This window comes from Acinonyx jubatus, chromosome A1, assembly GCF_027475565.1.
Source record: "Acinonyx jubatus isolate Ajub_Pintada_27869175 chromosome A1, VMU_Ajub_asm_v1.0, whole genome shotgun sequence".
NCBI lineage: Eukaryota > Metazoa > Chordata > Mammalia > Carnivora > Felidae > Acinonyx > Acinonyx jubatus.
Genome location: NC_069380.1, coordinates 211,115,164 through 211,141,937, shown reverse-complemented (window position 1 = coordinate 211,141,937; position 26,774 = coordinate 211,115,164). Strand labels below are relative to the sequence as shown.

General features: G+C 38.1%; 1 protein-coding gene across 10 annotated transcripts in view; it reads right to left on the bottom strand.

Annotated features, from left to right (window-relative positions):
• Positions 1–26,774, bottom strand: part of DROSHA (drosha ribonuclease III) — a 201,774-nt gene that overhangs the window by 147,421 nt on the left and 27,579 nt on the right. For all 10 annotated transcript variants that reach the window (XM_053201821.1, XM_015077686.3, XM_053201826.1 and 7 more), the window contains 6 exons: positions 24,367–24,453; positions 22,066–22,152; positions 15,017–15,088; positions 13,364–13,445; positions 12,135–12,209; positions 997–1,166 (listed from right to left, as the gene is read on the bottom strand). In XM_053201821.1, the coding sequence (XP_053057796.1) occupies positions 997–1,166; positions 12,135–12,209; positions 13,364–13,445; positions 15,017–15,088; positions 22,066–22,152; positions 24,367–24,453 (573 nt within the window). The remainder of the gene's footprint in view (positions 1–996; positions 1,167–12,134; positions 12,210–13,363; positions 13,446–15,016; positions 15,089–22,065; positions 22,153–24,366; positions 24,454–26,774) is intronic.

The window sequence follows — 26,774 nt, the reverse complement described above, 5'->3', positions numbered from 1 at the left end:
AAAATAAATAAATAAAAACTTTTTAAAATGTGTATATCTTCACCCTACTAGTATCATTTATGGGACTTCTTCCTAAAACACTAAACGGACACATAATCAATGATACATACATATTTATGTATATATGTGTTTATATATGCATATACAAATTCACTACAGCACTATTTGTGACAGCAAAACTCTGGAAGCAACCTAGGTGTCCAATAATAGGGGGTAAATTAAATAACTTAGGAGCCTTTTCAAATTATACTCATAAAGAAACTAAGACTATGAAAAATTAATTTTATGGTTGTTTCTGGAAGAGGAAGAAAAGAAAAACATCTGAATATTAATATTTAATTATATGATGCCAATTTTGTTTTAAAACAATATGAAAGTCTCTAAAGAGGTTAGAAAAGTAAATAGTAATATCTCTGGAAAATGGAACCATGGATAACTTTTATTGTCTTCTCTGGGATGTTTTCTCTATTATCTTAATTTTCTATAGTGAAGTATGTTACTTTTATACTCAGAAAAAAATCAGATATGAACATATCTAAAAACTTTTAAATTCTCCATAATGGGCAAAATTTACTAATCAGAGAAATTTACTACTCAATATGACTCCCTTGTCAATTTTTTTTTTTTTTACTAAATATTTAAAAGGAAAAATTACTTGGGGCACCTGGGTGGCTCAGTCATTAAGCACCTGACTCTCGATTTCAGCTCAGGTCATGATCTCATGGTTTGGGAATCAAGCCCCACAATGGGCTCTGTGCTGACAATGTGGAGCCTGATTAGGGTTCTGTTTCCCTTTCTCTCTGCCCCCCCCCCAAATAAATAAATAAACATTAAAAAAATAAAATGAAATTTTAAAAAGGGAAAATTATTCAAAGGACAAGAATGAATACTTAAAACTTTTAAAATGTTTTGTTACTGTTTTTGTCAACATTCAAACCCGGAAAGAGTCTCAGAACATGTAATTCAGTCTCAGAACGTGAAAGCACCAGAACATACCGTTCCAGGGTTGGTGACGATCATGCCTTTGCATTCTTCTGCGTATTTCTGCCATTCAAGTTCTTCCCACTGAAGCATATTGGCGATCTCCTCTTCGGGAACCAGGGCTTTGCTACACCGTAATAAGTAAAGGAGAATCTGGTGCATGGACAGCACCTCCTTTCCTCCATCTAGAGTAGGAGTGGAAAGAGAGGGAAAAATAAGGCTACTTAACAGCCAATTATCAGCCGAACAAGGAAAAACAAAACAATAAGGGGAAAAAAGGACATTTATAAAAAAGTAATTTAGAATTTACATTGTTTAACCAGGTGCCAAATAATACAAAAGCCATTTGTTTCACTGATGAACAGTGCTCATAAACCATCTCATTTACTAAAATGGCAACAACAACATTATAAATGATAAAAGGCTCCATTTGTGAGGCATGAATATAAAAAAAGTGCCTACCTAAATAAATTTAAAACCACCTAGCATAAAGAGCCACAGTTTATAATATACAGAACTATGTTATGTCTTAAATATTTTATCATTCCTTCTAAGGTAACAGATGAAAGCTCTTTAGAAGTGATGTTACTGTCTTAAGGAAATTCTAAGCTTTTATGAGGTATTTATGGATGTTTCCAATAAGCTATTGTTGCATTATGGTCTAATTTTTTGGTGCTAATGTGCTGCACCTGCCGTGATGAATAGCACTAAAAAGCCTGTACTAATATCATGAAGATCATTATGGAGTTAGTACACAGAAAAAATACCGAGTACTCTGAGGCTTACAGAAGCATATATTACCAAGTACAGAGCATAAAAACAACAAAGGACATAATTAAAGTACCTTGGAAAGAGCCAATTAATCTGGTACTTGATGAACCAAAGACATTAATATAATGTGGCCATTAATTTTGTGTTCACATGCTTCTGCCGTCTCTTTGGGCTTAACTTCTTGACCAATGTATGCAACCACCTTGTACCCCTTTTCTTTGCCTAATCTCGACCCAAGGAAGGACGAGAGGTCTGAAGGTATGGAGAACAATGACCACCCTCCCCAGGTCAGGAGATATGCTAGGAACTGCAACATAGGGCCAAACACTTCATGGAGAAACAAGGGGACCAAGATGATGGGGATGGGTGGGCACAGATGAGAGTGTCCTATTTGTGCTAGAGGGATTAGTGGTACCCAAGGAATTTGGGTTACTAGAAAGAGGATAAAAGATCTTTATATAAGTTGCTGTGAGATAAGAGCCTGGACAGGATTACACATCTGAGAAAGAAGAAAGTAAAGATCAAAATTCCTTTTTGATCTGTATTTTTTTTTAAATCTTAGATGCTGTTATAGAACTGGACAGCATTGCTGCTCTAGAGCTACTATATATGTAGGCATGCATTCATTCACTAAATACTTGCTTATATGCAATAAGTATTTACTGAGCACCTATTATGCAGCAGGCACTCTTCTAGACCCTGGAGACACAATGGTGACCTAAACAGCTAAAACCCCTTATATTCCAGAGAAGGGAAAGAGACCATAAAAAACAACTACACGACAGAGCAGGTCAAGATGAACATTCTTCCGTGAAGCAGAATCAAAATGGGCAAGGCACTACGGCTGTATTTAAAATGGTGGTCAGGAAAGGAGTCTTCAGACAGGTGTCATGTGAGCAAAGACTAGAAAGAAGCAGAGGAACCCACCATGCAGCAATCTGGGAGAAGAGTGTCTCAGATAGAAAAAAACAGCAGAAGTCCTATGGAAAGCGGGACCGATGTGTTCTAGGAACTGCAAAGAGGCCACCGTGGATGGAGTGAAGTAAGGAACAGAGTACGAAAGAGGTGGCAGGGAAGTCAGATCTTGCACAGCTTTTACAGAGCACAGTAAGAGCTCTGCATTCTATTCTCACAAGGGAGCAGGGTTTTTACATTATGTGCCAGGCACTATGAGTGGTGCCCTGTCACAGCCATGGGAAAAAACAAACAAAAACACAAGCTCCAGGTCCTCAAGACATATGTAAGCTAATAATGATTAATCACAACAGTTCCTAGAGGAATCTTCGTAGATAGCATTCTGAAAACAGAGTTCCCTTAATCAAAGATACAGAGTCTCCAAAAAAGAAAAAAGAAAGAAAGAAAAAAGAAAAAGTCCAAGAAGTGACTAAAATACAATCAACCCACATGAGGACATGCTCCACCTACTGATTCAGAATACTGCTCACAGCAGCGAAATCTTTTTATGTCTCATGACAAAACATCTGCTTTAAATCCAAGAGTCACCTTTGATTAACAAACTTCCACTGTTAAGGGCATATTTCTCAGAGTCTGTCCCAAAAAAACATTTCAATCTCCCTGCATATAAGATGTCTTCCTCAATCCATGATGTTCCCCTCTTTGCTAAGGAGCCCGGCAAAGCCACAATGCCTCTCTGTCTGAGCCCCCAGTGGTCTCTACTTCCAGGGGGTCTGAGGCAAACAGATGGACAAGAGAACTTTAAAACCAGAATACGCTGATGTATGCTACATGTGTATACATACAGAACAGCAGAGAGAAAGGAACCCTAGAGAGCCCCGAGAAGAACCACCACACTGACTAGATTCACTAGGAACCAAGAAAAGAATAAAATAATATTTGGCTCATAATCTCTACATTTGGTAGTACCCCTAAAGAGAACTCTGAGCCTACAAGGATCCAACAGAAGCCCAGGATGCCATAGGAAGGTGGAGAGTGTTGTTCTAAGGATTAGAAAAAAACACTCAGATTTTATTTGGGGAGACTGGTGTACGGTGGAAGGAGCAAATACATGCAACGCCAGGTATACAAAAGAGCACTAGAACCTCCCTACTAGCAGTTACGGAGGGCTGACTTCCTAGCCCTGCAAGGAGAAGTGAAATAGAATTTGCAGCTACGAGGATGGAACTAGAGGGTATTATCCTAAGCAAAATTAGTCAGAGAAAGACAAGTATCATATGACTTCACTCATATAAGGACTTTAAGACACAGAACAGATAACACAAGGGAAGAGAAGCAAAAATAATATAAAAACAGGGAGAGGGACAAAACATAAGAGACTCTTAAATATGGAGAACAGAGGGTTACTGGAGGGGTTGTGGGAGGGGGGGATGGGCTAAATGGGTAAGGGGCATCAAGGCATCTACCCCTGAAATCACTGTTGCACTATATGCTAACTTGGATGTAAATTTAAAAATAAATAAATAAATAAACAAACAAAACAAAACAGAAATGAAATAGACTAAGTGCTATGAATTTAAAGCAAAAAGTCTAAAAAACCAAAAAGTATTGGAAGAGGGGAATACCTGAGCCTACAAACCAAGGGCAAAGCCCAATTTAGGAGAAGAATACCAGCAAGATAAAGAAAAAAGGCCACCAAATGCTCCTAAGAATGCTTTCACCTAGTTCACATACAAAGCTGCTAATGAGAAAAGACAGCTTTATAGCAGCATCAAAACTAGAGCCATGTAAAAACATACACATCGGTGCAAAGTTGGTGATGCTGAAGGAGAAATTGTAAATCCATGCTGAAACCTACTAAATATTTTAAATGGCAACTAACACCTAAAAAGATAGGTATTTACCACTGTGACAAAGCAGAAACTCAGGACAGATAACTGGAGATGAAAGGTTTACCCAGGGGAGGATCAAGGCACTGCTCCAGGTCCAGTACTGGGGCGCAATCCTTGTGGAATGTAAGAAAAGGAAGATGAGACCAGAGTCCTGCCAGAGCCTGTGGGGCAAGGGCTGCATCCCTCACACCCAGCCCGGTAAAAAAGTCACTCCATAAATACTTGTGGAATGATTTTCTGAAGCAGATAAATAACATGGCCACTTGCTCGCAGACTGCCATGAATTTACTAATGTTAATGAATTGGCTCTTTTGGTTTGTCTGTTTTGCTACATGTTTATGTTGGGGATTTATGGAACTATGTCACTGAGGGCTAGGAAGTAATTTTTATCTCATTGGCTGAGATAAATAGGACATGATATAAATGAGAAATGAGAGCGGGTAAGCTAAGGTTAGCAGGAATTCTGCCAGCACTGGGACTGGAGCTGTGACAACGGCTCATTATTCGGGAAGAACTGGAGTTTGTGTTTCGGGGAATGAATCTGGACAGTCATTAACGAACTGACACACTTTATAAACTGTTTCTCAGAGACCCAATTCTCTCAGCTTATATTGCTTGATTATTTATATGGGGGGGGGGACAATTTGTTAGGGAATCTGTGTTAAGAATATGGCTGGTTAAACAAGTATTTTTCAATGGTGTAATAGTTATTTTAAGAACTATAAAAATACCTTCCTCTTTCCTACATGGAGAATAACTGTATAACTGCATTATTATGTTTCCTGTATATTCCTGCTAACATGTCTTCACATAATCTCAACTTTTGAAAATGTGTATTAACAGGTATTTTCTAAACTCCCCCCTCAAAAAATCACTCTCCAAATAGAAAGTTATATTAAGATGCTATATCAATTGACGTTTTTATCCCACTACACTTGGCCCCCTGGGAATTTTGAGATAGTCTCCCCCTCTGGCTCTCTCTCAGCCATGCCTTGAAAACTGCTTCTCCAGAATGGGGCAATTTCCAGAAATCAATTTGCAAGGTAATAAACAGATTTGCAAAACGGATTCAGGAATTCCGAGGGTTTACTACAGTGATGATGTAAGCAAAGACCAGGTTTCCCAGAAGTACAGCTTCCTGTCTTGAGGTATACCCTGCCTTGGCCCCAGGTAGAGCAAGAATAAAACCTTTAATTCAAGAAGAGCTCTTATCAATAGTCTGGCTACCAAAGGTAGAGGTAGGGATTGGAAAGAAACAAAAACTTGAGAAAATCCTTAAAATCTCAATAAACTAGTTGCTCTGTGATTTGACTCCTGGTAAACTGGCCTGCATTAAATAATCCTTGGTTTAAACTATAAGCTTAATTTTGGATAAATCTGTATGGAGCAAATGAAACCGCTGTCTTCAAAACTGTGTAAACTAGGGAACTAAAGAAAAATTATGATGACTGATACACTGTCAATTAGATATAATAAATTGATATAAATGAAAAGTAAATGACAATGAGAGGATCATTAAATACCTGAAATATATGAAAGCTGCTCTTTCTCATAAGAGTTCAAGTAAGATGCAAATAATCACCATGAGATTACATTTTGCCTGTCAGATGGACAAACTATAAAAGACATAATATCCAATGTGGACAGATACATAGAAAAAGGAAACTGTTAAAAATGTTGGTTAGAACTACCTATTATGTCCTTTCTAGAGAACATGTGGGCAACATCTTTCTAGATTTAAAATGTGCATACTGTCTTAACAAATAATTTCACTTCTAGAACTCTAGCTCATAGAAGATGTACAAGACTATTGTCGAAGTATTTATATGTACTGGAGAAAAGAACAGAGATCTCTAAAATATTCGTCACTAGAGGAACTGTCCAAAAAATTAATGTCCATTCATACTACAGAATGCTATGAAGGTATTAAAGAATAAGGCAATGTATTTTTATAGCGGATGTCTAAAATAGTCAAGTAAAAAAAGGCAAGCTGTATAACATATTTAGTGTTATCCCACTTGAAGAAGAAAAGCATAATTTTCCCTATACGGATTAAAACGAATACAAACCAAACCATTTATAGCACCTACTCATTTTCACCCTTCTAGAAGGGGATGTTTACTTTTTTGCTTTACACACTTTTATATTATTTGTGTACATACACACACACACACACACACACACACACACACACACAGTTGAGCCAATAAAGGGTAAAGGTAACACTTCAATTCTGTGAAGAAAGAATGATCTTTCCAATAAATGGTGCAGGGTCAACTGGATGTCCATATTTAAAAAAAGGAATCTTGATTCTTATACCAATTAGAGAAACAAATTTTGAGACATATTAAAGATCTAATTTCTAGAAAATACAGAAGAGTATCTTGATGACCTTAAGATAGGCAAAGATTTCATAAACAAGATACAAAAAGCTTTAAGCATAAAAGGAAAATTGGGTATAGACTATGTTAAAATTAAGAATTTATGTTCATCAAAAATCACCATTAAGATAATGAAAAAGCAAAAAACAGAGGAGGTATTAGCAACCTATACATCTCACAGAAGTCTCATCTATAATCCATATACTATATACCTACAAATAAATGAGAAAAAGGCAGACATCACTGAGTAGAAAAATAAGCTAAAGACTTAAACAGACACTTCAAAAGACAATATCCAAATAGTTAATATATGAAATGATGCTCCATTTCATAAGTCATTAGGGAAATGAAAATTAAAACAATAATGTGATACCTCTGAACACTCAACAAAATGGCTAACTTGAAAAAGAAAGAAAAATGCCAGGTGTTGGTGAGAATGCAGAATAACTTGAAAGGTCATATAATACTACGGGTGGGGATGGAAAATGAAACAACCATTTTGGGAAACTGCTAGAAATTATCTACAAAGCTTAATATAAACACAACCAAAATTTCTACTCCACTCCTAGGTATATATCCACAATGAGAAAGCACAAATACACACTCACCAAAAGGCATGTACAAGTATAACGATGAACATATGTATGGTATCTGAAAGAGCCAAAAACTGACAAAACCCAAGTGCCCATTAATCACAGATAGGTTGAATACATCTTAGTCATACCATATAATACTATGCAGTAATGAGAATGAACCAACTACAGTTAAGTATACCAGGTGTCTCAAAAACTCTTAATGCAAAATAAGACAAAAATAAAAAGGAACACACAATTATAGCTTTTATCATTAAAAAACAAGCAAAGCTAACATGGTGATTTTAAGTCAGAACAGAGGCTACCCTTGAGGAGCAGGGAGGTGACTGCAAAGGGGATCTTGGATGCTGATAATCTTGATCGGGGTGCTGAGTACACAGTCATATTCACTGTGCAAATTCACTGAAGTCTTATATTTATGATATGGGCATTTTTCAGTGTTTGTGTTATACTTCAACGGTTTACTTTTTAAAAATGAGAGACAATACAAGGGGCACCTGGGTGGCTCAGTTAGTTAAGCATCTGACTTTGGCTCAGGTCATGATCTCACAGTTTATAGGTTTGAGCCCTGTGTCAGGCTCTGTGGTGTCAGCTCAGAGCCTGGAGCCTGCTTCAGATTCTGTGTCCCCCGCCTCTGCTCCTCCCCCGCTCATACTCGGTCACTCTCTCTCTCAAAAATAAACATTAAAAATTTTATTTTTAAAAATGAGAGACAATACCAGAGAACACTTGAAAGTACATTCACTCTTATTAGTAACAAAATACAGGAATAATTAACTAAGGCACTACTGTGATCAACTGAAGTCAGTAAACAAATATTTATTGAGTCCCTGCTATGTGCCAAGTAGTATGTTAGCACTGATACAAGACAGACACTGTTTACTCCTTAGCCTCATGAAGTTACAGGAAGGAAGGAAGAAGTGAAGAAAAAAGGAGGGAGGGTCCAAAATGTGAAGATGACATGGCAGCATAAACTGATGCTATTCTTTAGAGAAGAAATTTGGTACTATATACCCCATTCTTTAAAAGTATCCATCTACTCAATGAATTAGTGAAAACTGGGATGCAAATCATACATTAGTATGATGACAACTATGTAGAAACAACCTCTGCGCAAACAACAATAAAAATAATATATTAAAATGTTTTTTATTCACCATTTTCTAAAAGATTTTAATGAAATCGTATTGTGGAAAACAAATCAATCATAATTTGCCACCCAATACCAAAATGCATTTTATATGTTAAATATTTTTCTGTATATTTCAGGGCTTTTTAATATATATATTTCCAAAAGGAAGTCCAAGGAAAAGTAAATCCTGCTTAAAAATAAATCAAGAGACCTTTTTCTTTATGACAAACTAAATGTTATCCCTACATAGTTATAGGAAACATTTTGTAAGAGTTCAAATCCCACAAAGTAAATATCTGACATAAGATTTTTCTTTAAGATGATTTTAAAACTGTCCACTTTCTCTTAGAATTTGTTTGGTTATAAAGTGCCTAGAGGCAGACAGATAGAGAAAGGAAAGGCTTTCAACAAGCTCACTCTAACACCATTTTCTAATAAGTTCGTTGCTAAAGTTCCATTATAAAATCAGAGATACATTCACATGAAAAGAAAAAAGGACTTCTCAATAAAATAAAACCAGCTGTACAAAGGAGAAAAGCTTTTGAATGCATTTTCCAAATGAAACTTTCCAATAAAATAAGCATTAACAATAATACCAAAAATATAAGTAACGCTACTCTAATAAAAATAAGCCATTGTGACTGAGTGTCTCAACTAAGGGAAGAGTATCAAGGACAAAATCTTGAGGAAAATCTAAACTAGAATGAGTAGACAAGAAACAAAAGCCATAAAAGACAAATCAGAGAGCTAGGAGGAAAGCGAAAAGAGCTCAGCACACAGAAGAGAGGGTCAAGAGCCCAGGTACCACATCAGAGAAGAGACTGAAACTGATGTGGTTTTTGGGAGGACAGCTTTGGCATCAGCAGCTGCAAGGGGGTGGGGACAGAGTTAGAGGGGGTAGGGCGCCCACGCAAAGCCAGGCTGTGAATGGACCAAGGTCTGACAGGCTCATACGAAGGTTCTGAGGCATGGGGAGGCAAGGTCTCCAGCACCCAGGAGGACAAGAGGCATGAGAAGGAGAGCATGAACACAGGGCTGACCTCCTGAAATTGCTGATATGCAGATGTGGGCAGAAAGTTTACACTCTGAAAAGCTCCCCAGATGAAATTGTAGACCACAGATCTATTGCAGCAGCTAATTGTTTTTCTCCAGTATCACTTAGTGGCCCATATACAGAACAAGAAAAGGCAAATGGCCAAACTGATATTTCTTTTTTTTTTTTTTAATTTTTTTTTTAACGTTTTATTTATTTTTGAGACAGAGACAGAGCATGAACGGGGGAGGGGCAGAGAGAGAGGGAGACACAGAATCGGAAGCAGGCTACAGGCTCTGAGCCATCAGCCCAGAGCCTGACACGGGGCTCGAACTCACGGACCGCGAGATCGTGACCTGAGCTGAAGTTGGCCGCTTAACTGACTGAGCCATCCAGGCGCCCCCAAACTGATATTTCAATGGAGGTTGGTGGCTAGCACAAGGGGCTGAGGTCAGTAGAGCTGAGAGATAGACGTCAGAGCACAAGACTGAAGAGAGAAGGCAAAGAAAGGTGGCTCTACACAGGGAGAAAAGGGAAGACAGATTCAGGTAGAAGCAAACAGACTAGGGCATAAGAGGCTGGAGGAATAGAAAGATGTCACCAGAAAGTGTGACGCCAGAAGGAGATTCTAGGGATGAATTCATTTAGGTAAAGATTTTGCAAACAAAAACGCATCCAAAGATTTCATTGAAAACCTTGCCATTTTACTAGTATCCAAAATCTATAAAGAGCTCACCAAACTCCACACCCGAAAAACAAATAACCCAGTGAAGAAATGGGCAGAAAACATGAATAGACACTTCTCTAAAGAAGACATCCGGATGGCCAACAGGCACATGAAAAGATGTTCAGCGTCGCTCCTTATCAGGGAAATACAAATCAAAACCACACTCAGGTATCACCTCACGCCAGTCAGAGTGGCCAAAATGAACAAATCAGGAGACTATAGATGCTGGAGAGGATGTGGAGAAACGGGAACCCTCTTGCACTGTTGGTGGGAATGCAAATTGGTGCAGCCGCTCTGGAAAGCAGTGTGGAGGTTCCTCAGAAAATTAAAAATAGACCTACCCTATGACCCAGCAATAGCACTGCTAGGAATTTATCCAAGGGATACAGGAGTACTGATGCATAGGGGCACTTGTACCCCAATGTTCATAGCAGCACTCTCAACAATAGCCAAATTATGGAAAGAGCCTAAATGTCCATCAACTGATGAATGGATAAAGAAATTGTGGTTTATATACACAATGGAATACTACGTGGCAATGAGAAAAAATGAAATATGGCCTTTTGTAGCAACGTGGATGGAACTGGAGAGTGTGATGCTAAGTGAAATAAGCCATACAGAGAAAGACAGATACCATATGGTTTCACTCTTATGTGGATCCTGATAAACTTAACAGGAACCCATGGGGGTGGGGAAGGAAAAAAAAAAAAAAAAAGAGGTTAGAGTGGGAGACAGCCAAAGCATAAGAGACTGTTAAAAACTGAGAACAAACTGAGGGTTCATGGGGGGTGGGAGGGAGGAGAGGGTGGGTGATGGGTATTGAGGAGGGCACCTTTTGGGATGAGCACTGGGTGTGGTATGGAAACCAATTTGACAATAAATTTCATAAAAAAAAAAAAAAAGAAAAGAAAATCTTGCCATTTTTAAAAATGCTAAATAGAATACCATATTGCATAGCTAGACTCTTGAAAAAAAATGTAAAACTTAAAATACTGCTTTAAAAAAATTGAAGGGTCTCCTGGGTGGCTCTGTTGGTTGAGTGTCTGACTCTTGATCTTGGCTCAGGTCATGATCCCAGGAACTTGGGATCAAGCCCCACATCAGGCTCCACACTGGGCATGGAGCCTGCCTGGGATTCTCTCCCCCACCCTGCCACCCCTCCTCTGCCCCTCTCCCCTCTCGTATTTTGTCTAAAATAAAAAAATAAATAAATGAAAATTAAAAAGTAATACATTTACTTAGTGAGAAAATAACTTATTTTTTCACTATAAAATGCATAAAAGCATGTGTCAAAAAAATAGGAAAAAAACCACCTATAATACATATTAATGTACCTATTATTGCAGTAATTTTTGCCTTAGTTATAATCATAGTGCATATAAAATTTTATACCAATTGTTTTCCAACTAACTATATGCATGTTTTAGAGTCATAGTTTTCCCATATTAATTTTAATACTTGCATGATATTTTATCTAGATCTTCAAAATTTATAAGTCGCTTGTCCACTGCTCATCTAATTTGGGGCTATCATATATTATACAGGGGTACAAATCAGAATGTGTAATTTTACATTTCATTCCTGACCTAAGAAGTAGATAATTAACAGGATCTGAGATGGGAAGTTGTCCATAAAGATTGAAAGGAGAACAGCAGGCGTATTTTCAGATGCACTATCACACTGGGTCACTGACAAGCCAAAAGATTTACCTGGAAGAAACCTCACAAACCGTGGCATGAAATGAAATCTTGGGCAGCAGGGAGGACTGTCTTCAAACAAAGGGCCTAAAGCAAACAAGTGAAAAGGAAAGAAAAAATAAATAAAACAGCCTTAGAAAACAAACGCTGCGACTTAATTCCTAAGATTTATGCAACCACAACAAAACACCACCAGAGAAGTAGGGACATAAAAAACACCACCCCTTCTTCTCCCCAACGGCTCAATCAATCATGTGGTAACTGCCACAAACACCCAATGAAGACTGCAGTGAGGGGAGTCCCCAAAGTCAGAGGAGAATAAAGGCCCCAAGGATATACCTAGTATATGACATGTACAGGAAAACTATTTTTAGAAATCCAAAAATATAAAGACTTGTTATAACTGAACTACTGCATGATATAATATGCTTGTATTTTAATTCTGTTCTACTTTAATCAATACAACTGGGGGGAAAAGAGAGAAATGCCATTAAAAACTTGGTTTGAGAAGCCATCCATCAATACACTGTTTTAAAATTAGGTAAGTCAATGACTGATGGAATACAGATACTTCCAAAGGAATGAACAATTATCTAAGCACTAAATTTTGGGGGTGCCTGGGTGGCTCAGTCAGTTAAGCAATCATGAGCTCACAGTTCGTGAGTTCAAGCCCCACGTCCAACTCTGTGCTGACAGCTCAGAGCCTGGAGCCTGCTTCAGATTCTGTGTTTCCCCCTCTCTGTGTCCCTCCCCCATTCACACTCTGTCTCCCAAAAATAAATGTTAAAAAAAAAAAAAAATTTAAAAAGAACTAATTTTAAACTGATACAGCTCAAAGTGTATGTGTGTGTTTCGAAGGCTAACCAAAATTGTTTTAGTAAACTGTCATCTTAGAAGAAGTTTATTACAGTAAAGGCCAATAAATTTAAAATATTAACTAATGAGATTTTCCCTAGTGTACATAAATCAAGGTACTTACTCATAGTAACTGGTATCGTCTTCTGAAGTATCATCAGATAATGGATAATGGTAATTTTAGCTAATGAACATTGTCAAACTGTATTAAAATAAGAACTTATTCACATCAAATGATAACAACTGTTCTTTTGAATAATATACTTTTCCCTGGGTATTTCAAAAATAATGGAAATTTCAACTATTTCCCCACTTTCATAAGTTTTTACACATATTACAATATTCTTTTATAAGCACTATACTTTTCTTTATATCCTATTATTTACCTTTAAGATTCCAGTCATACAATTCCAAAATATCTCTGAACAGGAATAACGAAAAGAGCTCAAGTCCTTTCACACAAAAATTCTGAAAAATAAACCAAAATCAAATTACTATACTACAGCAAATATATATCAACGAAAGATTCAACTTGTCCTAGTCAAGTGTCTTAAAAAATGTGTATTAAAACTATACTAAAATCATGTAATTTCCTAAAAAATATGGCCACTGTCCTATAAGAGCTAATTGGCTGGCTATATAAAGTAGGCAATAATGCCATTAGAATTCCTACAAAAATATGAACTCAGCCCTTCCAAACATACAAATAAAATGATGTGAAATTTAAAAATTAAAACCTTGTATTTTCCTAATCCACTTATAAATCTCAGAATTAGAATCTCCTAGGGACTTTTTGTTAATTCAAACTACACAACACACATACTGACAGGCTCTAATAGGTTTGTCCCCCAACCCTACCCCTGCTCACCCTTACTCTTCAAACACCCAGAATCACTATTACAGAGTTACCATAAAAAGAGGTCTTTTGTGCCCAAAAAAGTTCAAACTCTTAGTGAAGGCAAATAAAGGGCTAAGAAAAACTACAAAACCTAGTACCAAAATTTCTCCCATCAACAAGCGTAACAGACGATATATTTACAAGTGAGACTTGTCTCCTAATTCTTCCCACTTGTCTTGCTCAGGGTTCACAAATCACCCTGTGTGAGATCACGCCAGAAGTCATCAACCTTTACAACAGCAAATGAAGGCTTATGACCTTAAAAATCAAAAGGAAGCAAAAAAGCCCTTTTAAGCTGGAGAATGAAGGGGTGGCCCCTTCTCTTTACTTTTTTTGAAAGACAGGTAGAATTCCCAGGACTCGCTCAGAATGAAGCAGGTACAAGCTAAGCATGTGTGTCATGCTTGTCAATCCCCCTCAGTGCTCCACTGCCCGTGACAAAGCCGCACTGTTAAACAAGGTTCGCAAGAAGAGCTGGGGGCTCAGGAAATCGACCCCGACTCAACAAATGTTAAGTGCACAAGCTTGTTTGCTGTCTAGTTGCTATTTCTTAGTGTGATTTGTTGACACCACTAAATTCAAGATCAGGCAATGAATCATTCTGAGATTCGCATTAATCTTGCTTTGGAATTTTAAACCTCTTGCATATATTTAGATAAATCAGCTGCTGAGCATCCGCAATGAAAAACAATTAGGAAAAATATGTAAATATATGGGAAGAAAAATGAATCAAGCACTGATCTTGTCACTGGAGATAATGAATAAGATTATTCCAACAGCTATCAGATTCGGTTTCACTGTTCTAATTTCCTCTCCGATAACGACCAATAACCAAAATCTGTCCCCTTTTCCAAAACAAACTGGAAACAGATGTAAAGTTACCATCAGTAAATGCAACATGAGGAGAAAGAAGTTCCAAAATAGGTCAGTAGAAGTTGAAAAAGGACCCAAATTTTAACCTTGCTCCTAGAGCTACATCTCACTGCCCTTTCAACAGTGAACTCTACACTTTAAGGGCATTCCTATGGCAGATAGCCAGAGCTGACCAAGTTCAATGCTTTAAACAAATGAGTGTGAAATAAACAAAAGAGTGTGAAATAAACAAAACTATATGAAGCTATTAAATAACCTTTTCTCTTACCTCAGGCATCATCTCCTCAATGAAATGAATTGTGTAGTCTATGTTGAATCTAATTACTTTACACAGTGGAATCTGCAATAAGAAAAATGATAGGTTCAGTTCTTCCTTCACAGTACACATGCACTTGCTATCTGACCCAGAAGGCCATGAACCAAATGAGAAAGTTTCACCTTAACCTAAGCTTCTAACAGTACCATACACAGAGCTTTGACCACAACTGCTGTATTTTAATAGCAAGAACCCAGATAGCCTGGTCTCTATAGGAAGCCTGCATAATGTTGGTGCTTAATTAACTATCATGTTATTATATTAGCAGCAGCATAAATATGATAAGAACCCATTTAAACCAAATATATTGCCTCTAAAGTATTAATAAAACCACAATTAAATATTTCTTTTACTCAGGTTTTTAAAATCCTTCAGAAGCTTTAGCTCTTCAGGTACATCAGGGACAGCTGGATGACAACCCATTGGTTATAGATTCCTGTCACCAAAGTGCATATAACTCACTTTGCCCATGTGGCTCTGGAGCAAAAGCATACACAGTAATAAAAATAATAATAGCTAACAGTTATTGAGCCAGGCACTGTTGTACTACTTCACATACACCTATAAGATAGGCACAACTACTATCCCCACTGTACAGTGGAGGAAACTAAGGCAGGGTCATCAGCTACCTTGTCTAAGGCAGATGGGAGCTGGTAAATAAGAAAATTTTGCTCTAGACCACAGCTCTAAGGCACCAGAGAATACACCTTTCATTAGGTGTTCTAATACTCAAGGTCTGTGTGAAAATGAAGGAAGGCTCAGGTGAAATAAAACCACATCTATTTTGTTTGGTCATCAGACACTAGCCAAGGGCCTACATATAATAGGTTTTCCATAAGTATATTTTTCAATGAAGGAAGGAATGAGAGGGAAAGTGTGAGGCCACTGTGGTGTGTTAGCTGACTAGCTGGGGAAAATAATAGACTCAGAAGCCTAGAGATGTGTTAAGTAGGCTTTTCTGGCCATTCAATCTGTCCATAGATGATTTTATATAGATGCAATCTTTTTAGAAACCATAGCAACCAGAAACAAACTTTAATTCTACCACCAAAAAGAACGATAAGAAAAACAAAAATAGTCTTATAATGCCATCTGCTGGAAATGTGTTTCTCAGAAAAGAAGTTTAGTTCTTTGGTGCTTTTTCATTTTTTTTTAAGGATAGTGGCTAATTTGAGTGAAATTTATAGTTAACTCTAATAAGAAATCCAACTAACGTGATATACTAAGGCCACTATTATTTTTAAGCTCTTTATTCCTATAGCATATAAAAATATTTGAGTTACAAATGTGTGTATTACTCATATTTTTTAAATATTTATTTCTGAGAGAGAGAGAGAGAGAGAGCGAGCGAGCGAGCACGCGAGTGCGAGTTGGAGAAGGGGCAGAAATAGGGAGACACAGAATCGGAAACAGGCTCCAGGCTCTGAGCTGTCAGCACAGAGCTCAATGCAGGGCTCAAACTTACGAACTGTGAGATCATGACTGGAGCGAAGTCAGACACTTAATCAAATGAGCCACCCAGGTGCCCCTATTCATATTTTTAAATATATATTCTTTGCTAACACCTATGCTAGGTTCGGAGTTACTCTAAAATAAGCCACAGCCTTTTTTAAAAGGCAAGAATCTAAAGAGGCAAACAGGCATGTAAACAAGTACAAATAGAATGTATACAATGTAACGTGTAAGTGCACCTGAAAACAAATAAGCAAACAAAAAAGTATAAAGTACAAAAGAACCAAAGAGGAGGTAACATCTGAGTTGAGTCTGCAAAGATGGGGAGAAATTTTCTAGGTCATCCAGAAAAATTAAGTTGGGAAAGAACAGGTGTTTAGTTTTTAGCAAGAAAGAGAAAAGGGAGCTGGGGAAGACTAAGTCTTTAAGCGGTTCAGGCGTGAAATACATGGAGAGAGAGAAGCAAGGAGATTTTAGACAGGAAAAGTATAAACTGTGTGCTACAGACTGTATAAACCATGTTACCGATTCAAGGCTTATCCTTATGGCAACGAGAGGTTACCCAAGTACTTTAAGTGAGAGTTTACATTTTGGATGGGCTGCTATGTAAACAGTGTGGCAATGGTTTATAGTAGAGCAACGCCAGACACTGGAAGCCCAGACTGGAGTCTGATGAAAAAAACAGTCCAGGAGCCAAATGAAGAGAAGACTGGAAATAAAAGAGCAAATCTTAAACAAGGGAGATGTTAGTGAAATATACAATGACTGTTCTGATGTGGAAGTGAAAAAGCAAAGAGAGAATAATCTCTAGATTTCTGGCCTAATGAACAGATAAATCACAATGACATTAATACAAAGAAAATTCTTAGGGTGTCCTCTGAATACCTCAAATTCAGTATGTGAGGAAGAGGACAAGTTCAGTTTTGCATAGCTTGAAGGTGAGGTACTTGAGGGGATATCAAGGTGGATATGTCCAAAAGGCAATCTGAAATGTGAGTGTGGAGCACACGTCAAAGCCAAAAGTATCAATTTGATCAGAAGATGCATGGGAGGAAAAACCGTGGGCGAGACTACATTACTCAGGAGAGAACATCCAGAAGAGAAAAGGACCAGAGCCCTTGGGAATAGGCCAAGAGGCAGTCAGCGAAAGAGCAAAAGTGTCAACTTGATTCCTCCTACCATGCGCAAAAGCAACTCCACTGGTCCTTTCCCATATCAACTAAAATCACTTCCTGGGATTCCTTCTTTGAGCTCTTCTCTTCTACATACTTTATTTTCTTTCTTTCTTTCATTTCTTTTCTTTTCTTTTTTTTTTTTTTTCGAAAGAGAGAGAGACAGAGAGAGTGAGAGCAAATGTGTGAGCTGGGGAAAAGGGCAGGGGAGGCGGGGAGGGGGGTTGGTGGCAGCAGAGAGAGAGAATCCCAAACAGGCTCCATGCTCAAAGCAGAGCCAGACACAGGACTCAATCTCATGAACCAGGAGATCATGACCTGAGCCGAAATCAAAAGTCAAACAACACTTAAACAACTGAGCCACCCAGGTGTCCCTATACTTTATTTTCTTTTGGGCTCTCACCCACACCACTAGAGCTCTTGTGAGATATACAAATCTGGAAAGGCAAAGTCTCCTTTTCTATTCAAACCTTCATCTCTCTCTAAGACTCAGAGAATTTGTCATTTTTCTACATATGGCAAGCTCAATTTATTTCAAAGCCAGTGGCCAATCAAATAATATAAATGCCTACCATTTCTTAAAACATGTTTGAATACTGACCGACACCAACTCTTATTTCATACTACCAAAAAGAAACAGAAAACACTCCCTAAACTTCTACATTCTAACTCTACTACTTCCAGGTGCTGGACAGCTAAATCCAGGGCAGTAAGACTACTAGAAATGGAAAGCCAACTAAAAGCAGGGGTTTTCTTGTGTTTTTGAGGACAGGACAGGACATGATACATCTAATACATATATCTTTATAACTTTAGTTATGTTGTCAAAATCTTTAATAATATCAGGTATTGCAAGTAATAGAAAATGTACTACATAAAAGGATAAAATTCTCCCAAATGCTCTATACTTAGCCAACAAGGCTTTCAATCCACTTCAATTCAAGAAGATCTTAAGAAAACTTGTCAGAACTAGATTTGCTGAGATTCTAATGTTACCGTCATTTGCATGCCCTTCTTGCTGATATGCTCTCTCTAGTAAGAAAATGAATCAGATCAGTAAAGCGATTTAATAATTCTTTTTCTGGGAGGCTATTTCAAATTCAAGAGGCCTTTGATGGATCTAATCCCTATGAACTGTACAACATTCAGCTTAAAACTCGATTTATTTTATCAACATCTCTAACATAAATGATGAGGCTTATCTTCTCATTACAGAGTTAAGTTCTCAAATTTGGAGAACTTGAGTATTTATATAAAATATATGTTGAAGCCAGGAATTTTTTCAGACCTATCTTTTATTGCATAACAACAGTAACAACTGCAATTAATGAAGCATTAGCAGCCTCTCAGTGCCAAACCCTGTGCTGACAGGCTTTTTAAAAAGTGCAAAGAATCACTCATCCAAGGTCACATAAATATTAAGAATTGGCTTAAAAAAAAAAAAATTAGAAGAAAGACACAAACCAAGGTCTGACATACTACCCGAAATAAGAAATGCCAACATGTATCATGTGCCAAAAAACATGACAAACACTTTTCATGTGTCCTCTCATTTATTTTTCCCAGAAGCTGGTAAGATTGCTACAATTAATACTTCTATCTTACAAATAAGAAAATCAAGGATTATAAAGATTGAAATGTCAAACCATACAGCTAGTAAGTGGAATTCACTAATGTTTAAACCCCTGGTTTCTCTGGAGCCACAATGCTTTCCTCCTTTGATTAAGGTGAGCCTGAAAGTTAAGATGAGATTACTTGTTTTTTTAAGTTTATTTATTTTAAGAGAGACAGAGAGAGAGAGCAAACAAGGGGGAGAGGCAGAGAGGGAGAATCCCAAGCAGGCTCCAAGTGGTCAGTGCAGAGCCCTATGCAGGGCTCAAACTCACAAAACCATGAGGTCATGACTTGAGCTGAAATCAAGAGTCAGATGCTTAACTGAATGAGCCACCCAGGCACCCCGGAGAGAAATAATCTTAAGCAGGCTCCATGTTCAGTGCGGAGCCCCACACGGGGCTTGTTCCCCATGACCCTGGGATCATGACCCGAGCCGAAATAAAGAGTCGAACGTTTAGCTGACTGAGCCACCCAGGCATCCCAAGATCTATACTATTTCTAAGGAAATAAGAGATAAGATAGATAACTTTAAATATTTTCATAGTAACTAAATTATTTATATTTACAAGCCCACTGAGGGGAAAAAAGAAATGTATTATGTTGGGGGAGCTGGGCTATAGGACTTCCAATGGCCTTTCCTACTCTGAGACTATGAGGTTTGGTGTAACAAAAGGTTGGAGTGCCTGAGACATTAAAAAAAAAAAAAGTAAAGAAACCATCAAAATTCAAAATCCTTTTAGTGGCTTTTCATAAAGACTATTAAAGAATGGTTCAATGTAAAATTTTGTAACTGTGTTGTGATGGATGTTACTAAACTTCCTGTGGTGATCATCTCACAATATGTACAGATGTTGAATCATTACACTATGCACCTGGAATATAATGGTATATGTCAATTATATCTCAGAAAAAGAATGGTCCAACATTACATTCGTTTCTATATTATGGTCCACACTGAAGGTAGATGTTATATATATTATCAAATGATTTTATTTTTATATTTAGAATGTAACTATCTTCTAAAGAAAATTCTCTAGGATAAAATATATGATGAAGAAAAATTCCATTAAAAAAACAATCTGATTTGGGGCACCTGGGTGACTCAGCCGGCTGAGCGTCCGACTTCAGCTCCGGTCACGATCTCATAGCTCGGGAGTTCAAGCCCCATGGGCTCATACTGTCAGGCTCTGTACTGACAGCTGAGAGCCTGGAGCTTGAAAATTCTCTAGGAAAAAATATATAGTAGAGTAAGAAAAATTCCATTAAGAAAACAATCTGCTTTGGGGCACCTGGGTAGCTCAGTCAGTTGAGCATCCGACTTCGGCTCAGGTCATGATGTCACAGCTTGGGAGTTCCAGCCCCACAGCTCGCAAGCTGTCGGGCTCTGTACTAACAGTTGAGAGCCTGCAGCCTGCTTCAGATTCTGTCTCCGTCTCTCTCTCTGCCCCTCCCCTGCTCTCTCTCTCTCTCTCTCTCTCTAATATAAATAAATATTAAAAAAATCAAAAAGAAAAGAAAAGAAGAGAAAAGAAAAGAGAAAAATCTGCTTTAAATTAGTATCACTACTGGGGTACCTGGGTGGCTCATTCAGTTAAGCATCTGACTTTGGCTCAGGTCATGATCTCGTGGTTCATGTGCTCAAGCCCTGCGTCAGGCCCTGTGCTGACAGCTCAAAGCCTGGAGCCTGCTTCAGATTCTGTGCATGCGTGCGTGTGTGTGTGCGTGTGCATGTGTGTCTCTCTCTCTCCCCCTCCCCCGCTTGTGCTCGCACTCTCTCTCCCTCTCTCAAAAAATAAACAAACATTAAATAAATAAATTAGTATCACTATTATAGAATCATGTCTACTTATAAAGAAAAAAGAATGACAGAAAGGAACAAAGTTAGGCAAATTTTATTCTTTACTCTCCAATGGAACAGAATTTCACATTTTGAGTAAACAGCACTTAAATAACTTTTTAAACTGCAAACGTAATTTCTTATAACCAATTCAGAAAGGATTTAAAGAACATTGTATTTTAATGCAGGCACATCACGGCTATAATTTAGTAAGTTCTACAACAGCATCTAGACTGGGTAAAGTATACTGCTGTACTGCCTTTTCGAGCTGCCAGCAAATTGTACTCTATGTCCAACTAGAATACGGAAGAAGACAATTACCAAGACTGTTAGCTTTGAAAGAGAAAGATTTTGACTCATAGATACAGAACTTCCCATGTGAACCAATTACCAACAAAGCAGCTTTAATGCCTATATAAAGATATCACAGATCTGTATGTCAGACCAAATCTCTTAAAGAAGACATAGTCCTGGGATTTGAAAGCAGAAACTTGTATGAAATTAATTCAGGGCCCAGATGTCCTGTACACAGCGCTATTTCTTTTTCTATAGCTCCAAGACTAAATAGCCGCTCCTTAAAACTTTCCAACCTTCTTCTGAAGGACACCCAACTCAAAATAGCTTCAACACATTAATCCACAGTTTATCCTTCTTTTTCAATCTTTCACACTCTCAAAATGTTATTCTGACACATGTTTACTTACACCATTTAACGTGGACCAAACCTGTGACTCATTAGCACAGATGTCACACCCCCACCTGACACAAACCGCTGCAGACTTCCTGCAGCTCATGCAGAGGAACACAAAGTAAATGTTACTTAGAAGCCAGAAGAAAAAAATTTATTTTGACTTTTAGAGGGAAAGAATGAAAAGAAAGAAGAGGGTACAGGAAAGGAGAAAGCCAGTCAATTAGCACATACTTACATTGGTCAGGGGGGCATGTGCAAACATAGAAAATCCTTCAAAGATATACTCATGATCATCATATTCTATAACAGTTGGTCTGTCAGTCTGAAAGCAAACAGAAACGCAAAGCATGAATTAAGTAATATAATTTGCATGTGCAGTAATCCATAAGAATACAAGGCTATCAACAATGGACTCCACTGACATTTTTCCAAACTCCAGGGACAACTTTATACAAAAGATTAATTTTAGGTGGAATTCTCTTGGTTGGTGGAATTCTCTAGCTTCAATAATATTTACATACTGAGACTATCAAAATGTTTATTATGGGTATCATAAAGGAGAAAAAGGCTATATGGCTTCATTTTCTAGGAACTTGTTGTATTTAATCCCACAATACTACCAGATCTATTCTTACTGAACTATATTTCTGACCTAACAAAAGTCCTAACAAGAACAAGATAATAGCACAGTCAACTCAAAGCTCAAACTGGAAAAAAAACTCAGGATCACGATAGTCAAGACTAGCAACCACCTGAAAGTCTCCGAAAGACGTCAGGGTGCCACAGGCACAACCCCTCAGCACGCCATTCCCAGGCCCTCCAAAGAGAAGCTACCCACCACACACAGTTACAAATCAATTCCCACATAATGTCAAAAACATTAATTATCTGAAAATTCAATCTGTGATTAAAACATACAATTGTTAATCTAAGTGTATGAGATTCTCTTCCTTATGCTATTCTTATAACCCACCATTTTTAATCCTAGATGCTAACTATGGAACTAATTATCAAGACTGGTAACTTAAAAGACAGTTTTTAACACAGGTATTGAACATTATTCTTTTAAACATTATATATACGTGAAGAACGGAAAGAACACACTAAAGAATATCCACATGTACATCAGTTGTTTTGTACATTAGTAACATAATATTACTGTTAACTTTCTATTCGGATATCTCTAAATAAAGCTGGTCTAAATTAAATATAATAGAAAGAACTTCTGACAAGATAATAAGGTATAGCCACTTTGGAAAACAGCTTGGTAGTTCCTTAAACATACTTACAACGTGATCCAGCAACTCTAGTCCTAGGTTTATACCCAAGAGAAAAGAAAACATACACCCACAGAGAAACGTCTACAAATTTACAGCAGCATTATTCGTAAGAGCCCCAAAGTGGAGACTAGCCAAATGTTCGTCAACTCGTAAACAGGTAAATGTAGTATATCCATATAAGGGAATATTATCTGGCCATAAAAAAGAATGGAGTTTTATGTTACAACATGGGTGAATCTTAAAAACATGCTGAGTGAAAGAAGCTAAATCACATTTTCTATGATCCCATTCACATGAAATATCTAGAACAGGCTAATGATAAGAGGCAGAAAGTCTCTTAATAGTTGTTGAAGGCTGAGGGATACAAAAGAACTGACTACATTAAGTACAGGGTTTCTTTTCAGGATGATGACAATGTTCTGAAATTAGATTCTGGTGATGGTTTCACAATTCTGTGAAAAGAATTACAACTGAAGTATACACTTTAAATGGGTGAATTTATGGTATATGAATTATCTCTCGATAATGTTAAAATATATAATCACTAACAATCTAATTCTGAAATTGAAATCTCTGGATACAAGTAACCAGAATTAATAAATTATGCACTGTGAAAGACAACACAGCAAAGTGCAACAGCCAACAGTCATGCACACTGCAGTCAAACTGTCTTAAATCCTCACTCAACCCTTACTATCTGAATAATCTTGAGCAAGTTACTTAACCTGAGAGTAAAACGTGGACTACTGCTCCATCTGTAAGTGGGGATAATAATTCTACTTCATTGGTTTGTTGTGAGAAAAAAGTTAACACATGTCAAATACTTAGAGTGGTTCCTGGTACCACAGTTGATAAATATTAGGTATTACTACTATTGTCATAAATACAATAGACCTTCTTGATTGCTAGCTTATATTAGCTATTCACGGATTTTTAAGAGATGCAAAAGTGTTCTGTGCCTTCTTCCAATTCCCATAGCTCCAATGAATAGCTCCAAAAGTCATGGCTATTATGTATGTGGCTACTATGTGGTACTGACAACATAACTGAAAAAAAGGTACAGAAAGTAGTACAGTGAGAGGAAGCAAAATAAAAGTCATTATGATAAAGGCCAATTTTATCAAAAATAAAATATTTTTTAAAGAAAATTTAAAAAATGAATCAGTACTGAATCTATTCACATTTTAACTTACTTGCACACATTCAACCTATTTACGTTTTAAAACGAATGAAATCTGATTTTGTTAGGAACTTACCAAAAAGTTTGTAGGAGGGGAGACTGTAATTCGATAGTGGAAAAGCCTGCCAGCATTGTTGGTCATAGGGCGACAGGGCTTGATGGCCTGAGGGGGGAACCAAAAGTGAGTTTAAAAGTAAAGTAGCAAATTATTTTTATTCAAAAATAGACTGTATTTTCTAGATTCACGTCTGACAAAAGAGGTTTTAAATGTGTTCCTTCACAGGTTGGTAGGAAGAACAGTATTAACAAGATGAGAAAGGACTGCCCGGTCACCAGTATTCAACCTATTTCCTCATGTGCAATAACAGGAGTTCAGACAACATAAAGAACTTTCTAGATCTCAATTTCTCTATCTTCCTCTTATTTGTAAAATAACACAATAATTGACCTTTGGCTAAACTCCCAATATACTAAAAAAAAAAAAAAGGGAAAAATAATCTCGAAAGTAATAGCAGGTTTTGATAGGGGGAAAAAAACAGTAAAAGGATCAAATATGCTGAGTAAAATTAGAAGGTTCCTGAAACGAAGAACACATGAGAGGTGGCAGAATAGGGTATGCATGGAGGTCAAGATGGGAAAAGGAAAACATAAACTGATGCTTTTTTTTTGCTCTCCTTCCTTGGATCACCACAAGGTTGACAGGGGCTGTTAGGACTGACTCATAGTCCAAATAATCCCTCTGTCCAGTCTTGCTTACACACTCTTCCCCTCCCAGGCAAAGATCCCTAAGAAACACTGGGCACCCAAACTTCATCTTAGCATCTGCTTCTGCAGAATCCAGTGTGTGTAGCTCCAGCTATGAACCAAGAAAACCAGAGACAAGAAGGGATTTTGGATCTGAATCACTTAGCACCCACTGGCAATGAGGACCCCATCAAGGTGGTAGTTGGAGTCCCTGGCACCAGATGGCAGGCCAACTGAAACTTTCAAAGATGGTGAATTGGGAGAGTATACGAGCGGAAGCAGATGCAGTGTACCAGGTACTTAAGACTATGAGAAAATGCGTGCTATAAGTATAATGGGATAGACAGCTACTGCTAAGCACCACTGATGCTGCACTAAGCCCCTCAAACTTTAGTGTGCTTTGAGATCACCTGGACAGCTTGCTAAATCTCAGATTGCTTGCTCCCCACCCCAGGGTTTCTGATTCAGCAGATGAAGAAGGCTACAAACCTGCATTTCTAAGAGGTTCCCAGGTAAAGCTGATGTTTGGAGAACCAGCGGTCCACAGAAATGTAACAGGAGATGGGGAGGAAAGGCAAGTGGAAGCCAGACGGACTGTTCGAGGCACACAAAGAAGCTCTTGTTACCTGCAGGGATCAGTCCAAGAGGACCAGGACCAAGTGCAGGGTCAGAATTGGATGGACCCTAAAGAAAATTGACGGCCAACCAAGGTACTGACCAAGGGAAGAGACCTGGAAACCTGAGATGAGGACATACAGGTTTAACTCCTCAGACTCCCTGAAACCTTTTGCCTCTTCAGACGTGGACCATCCCTGTCTACTAAGAGCAAGCACTCACCTGTGTCTAAAGGCAATGTCCCTGTAAGGCAACACTACCTCCCCCTGTCCCAGCACCCATCAGTCTCCCCTCCCGGCCAACAGACCTATAATTAGGTCACAGCATAACCCAGCTGGGGAGGTGCTGAGAGGAGAGGTTATATCCCAAAGGAACTGCAAGAACTAGTCAGCATGTGCCAGCAGCAAGAGTCTGCACGGGACCAGATGAGAGTGGTTGACCAACAGGGCCAGAACAAAACAGTAGTTAGGAAAGAGTTAATTGACTTGGGAACATTCAGGATTCAAGGACACCAGATGTCAGGAACTGCCTACTAGGATGTCTCCTAAAAGCATGAAAAAGCAATGGCCCACGATGAGTGAAGTTAAAATGCCAAAATTGCTGTAACAGAGAAGGAAGTAGTTCAAAGACTCAAGGAAGTGGGCACATTGGAATAGATATATAATCTGTAACTGAAAAATACACCAGATTCTCATATTCCGTGGGAAGGCCCAGAGCACATGCCAAAGGCCAAAAGGAATGTGTTGGTGAAGGGGCACCAGCCTCACTAGGAAGATCAGTGGTGGCCTTCTCTGCAGGCCAGGGCTGACTGTAAGAGAGGTGGTCACAGAGCAGAGCTTGCTGATAGCAATGTGGATGACAAGACTCTGAAACAAGGGAGGCAAGATGATGGGACTAATTGTTAGAAACCAGGTCTCATTATAACCAGCAAAATCAAAGTAGCAACCAAAGGGGTCTGGCTCACAGAGAGTCACGGAAGTAGTTAACAGAACATGGTGTCCTTAGGTAAAATGAATGGGTAGCTAGCAAAAATAATACTTAGTTTGTACCACCAGAAGAATCAAGAAAGGATAACCAAGAGGCTGAAGGTAGGCTGCCCCGATAGAAAGTCATGATCCCTTACCC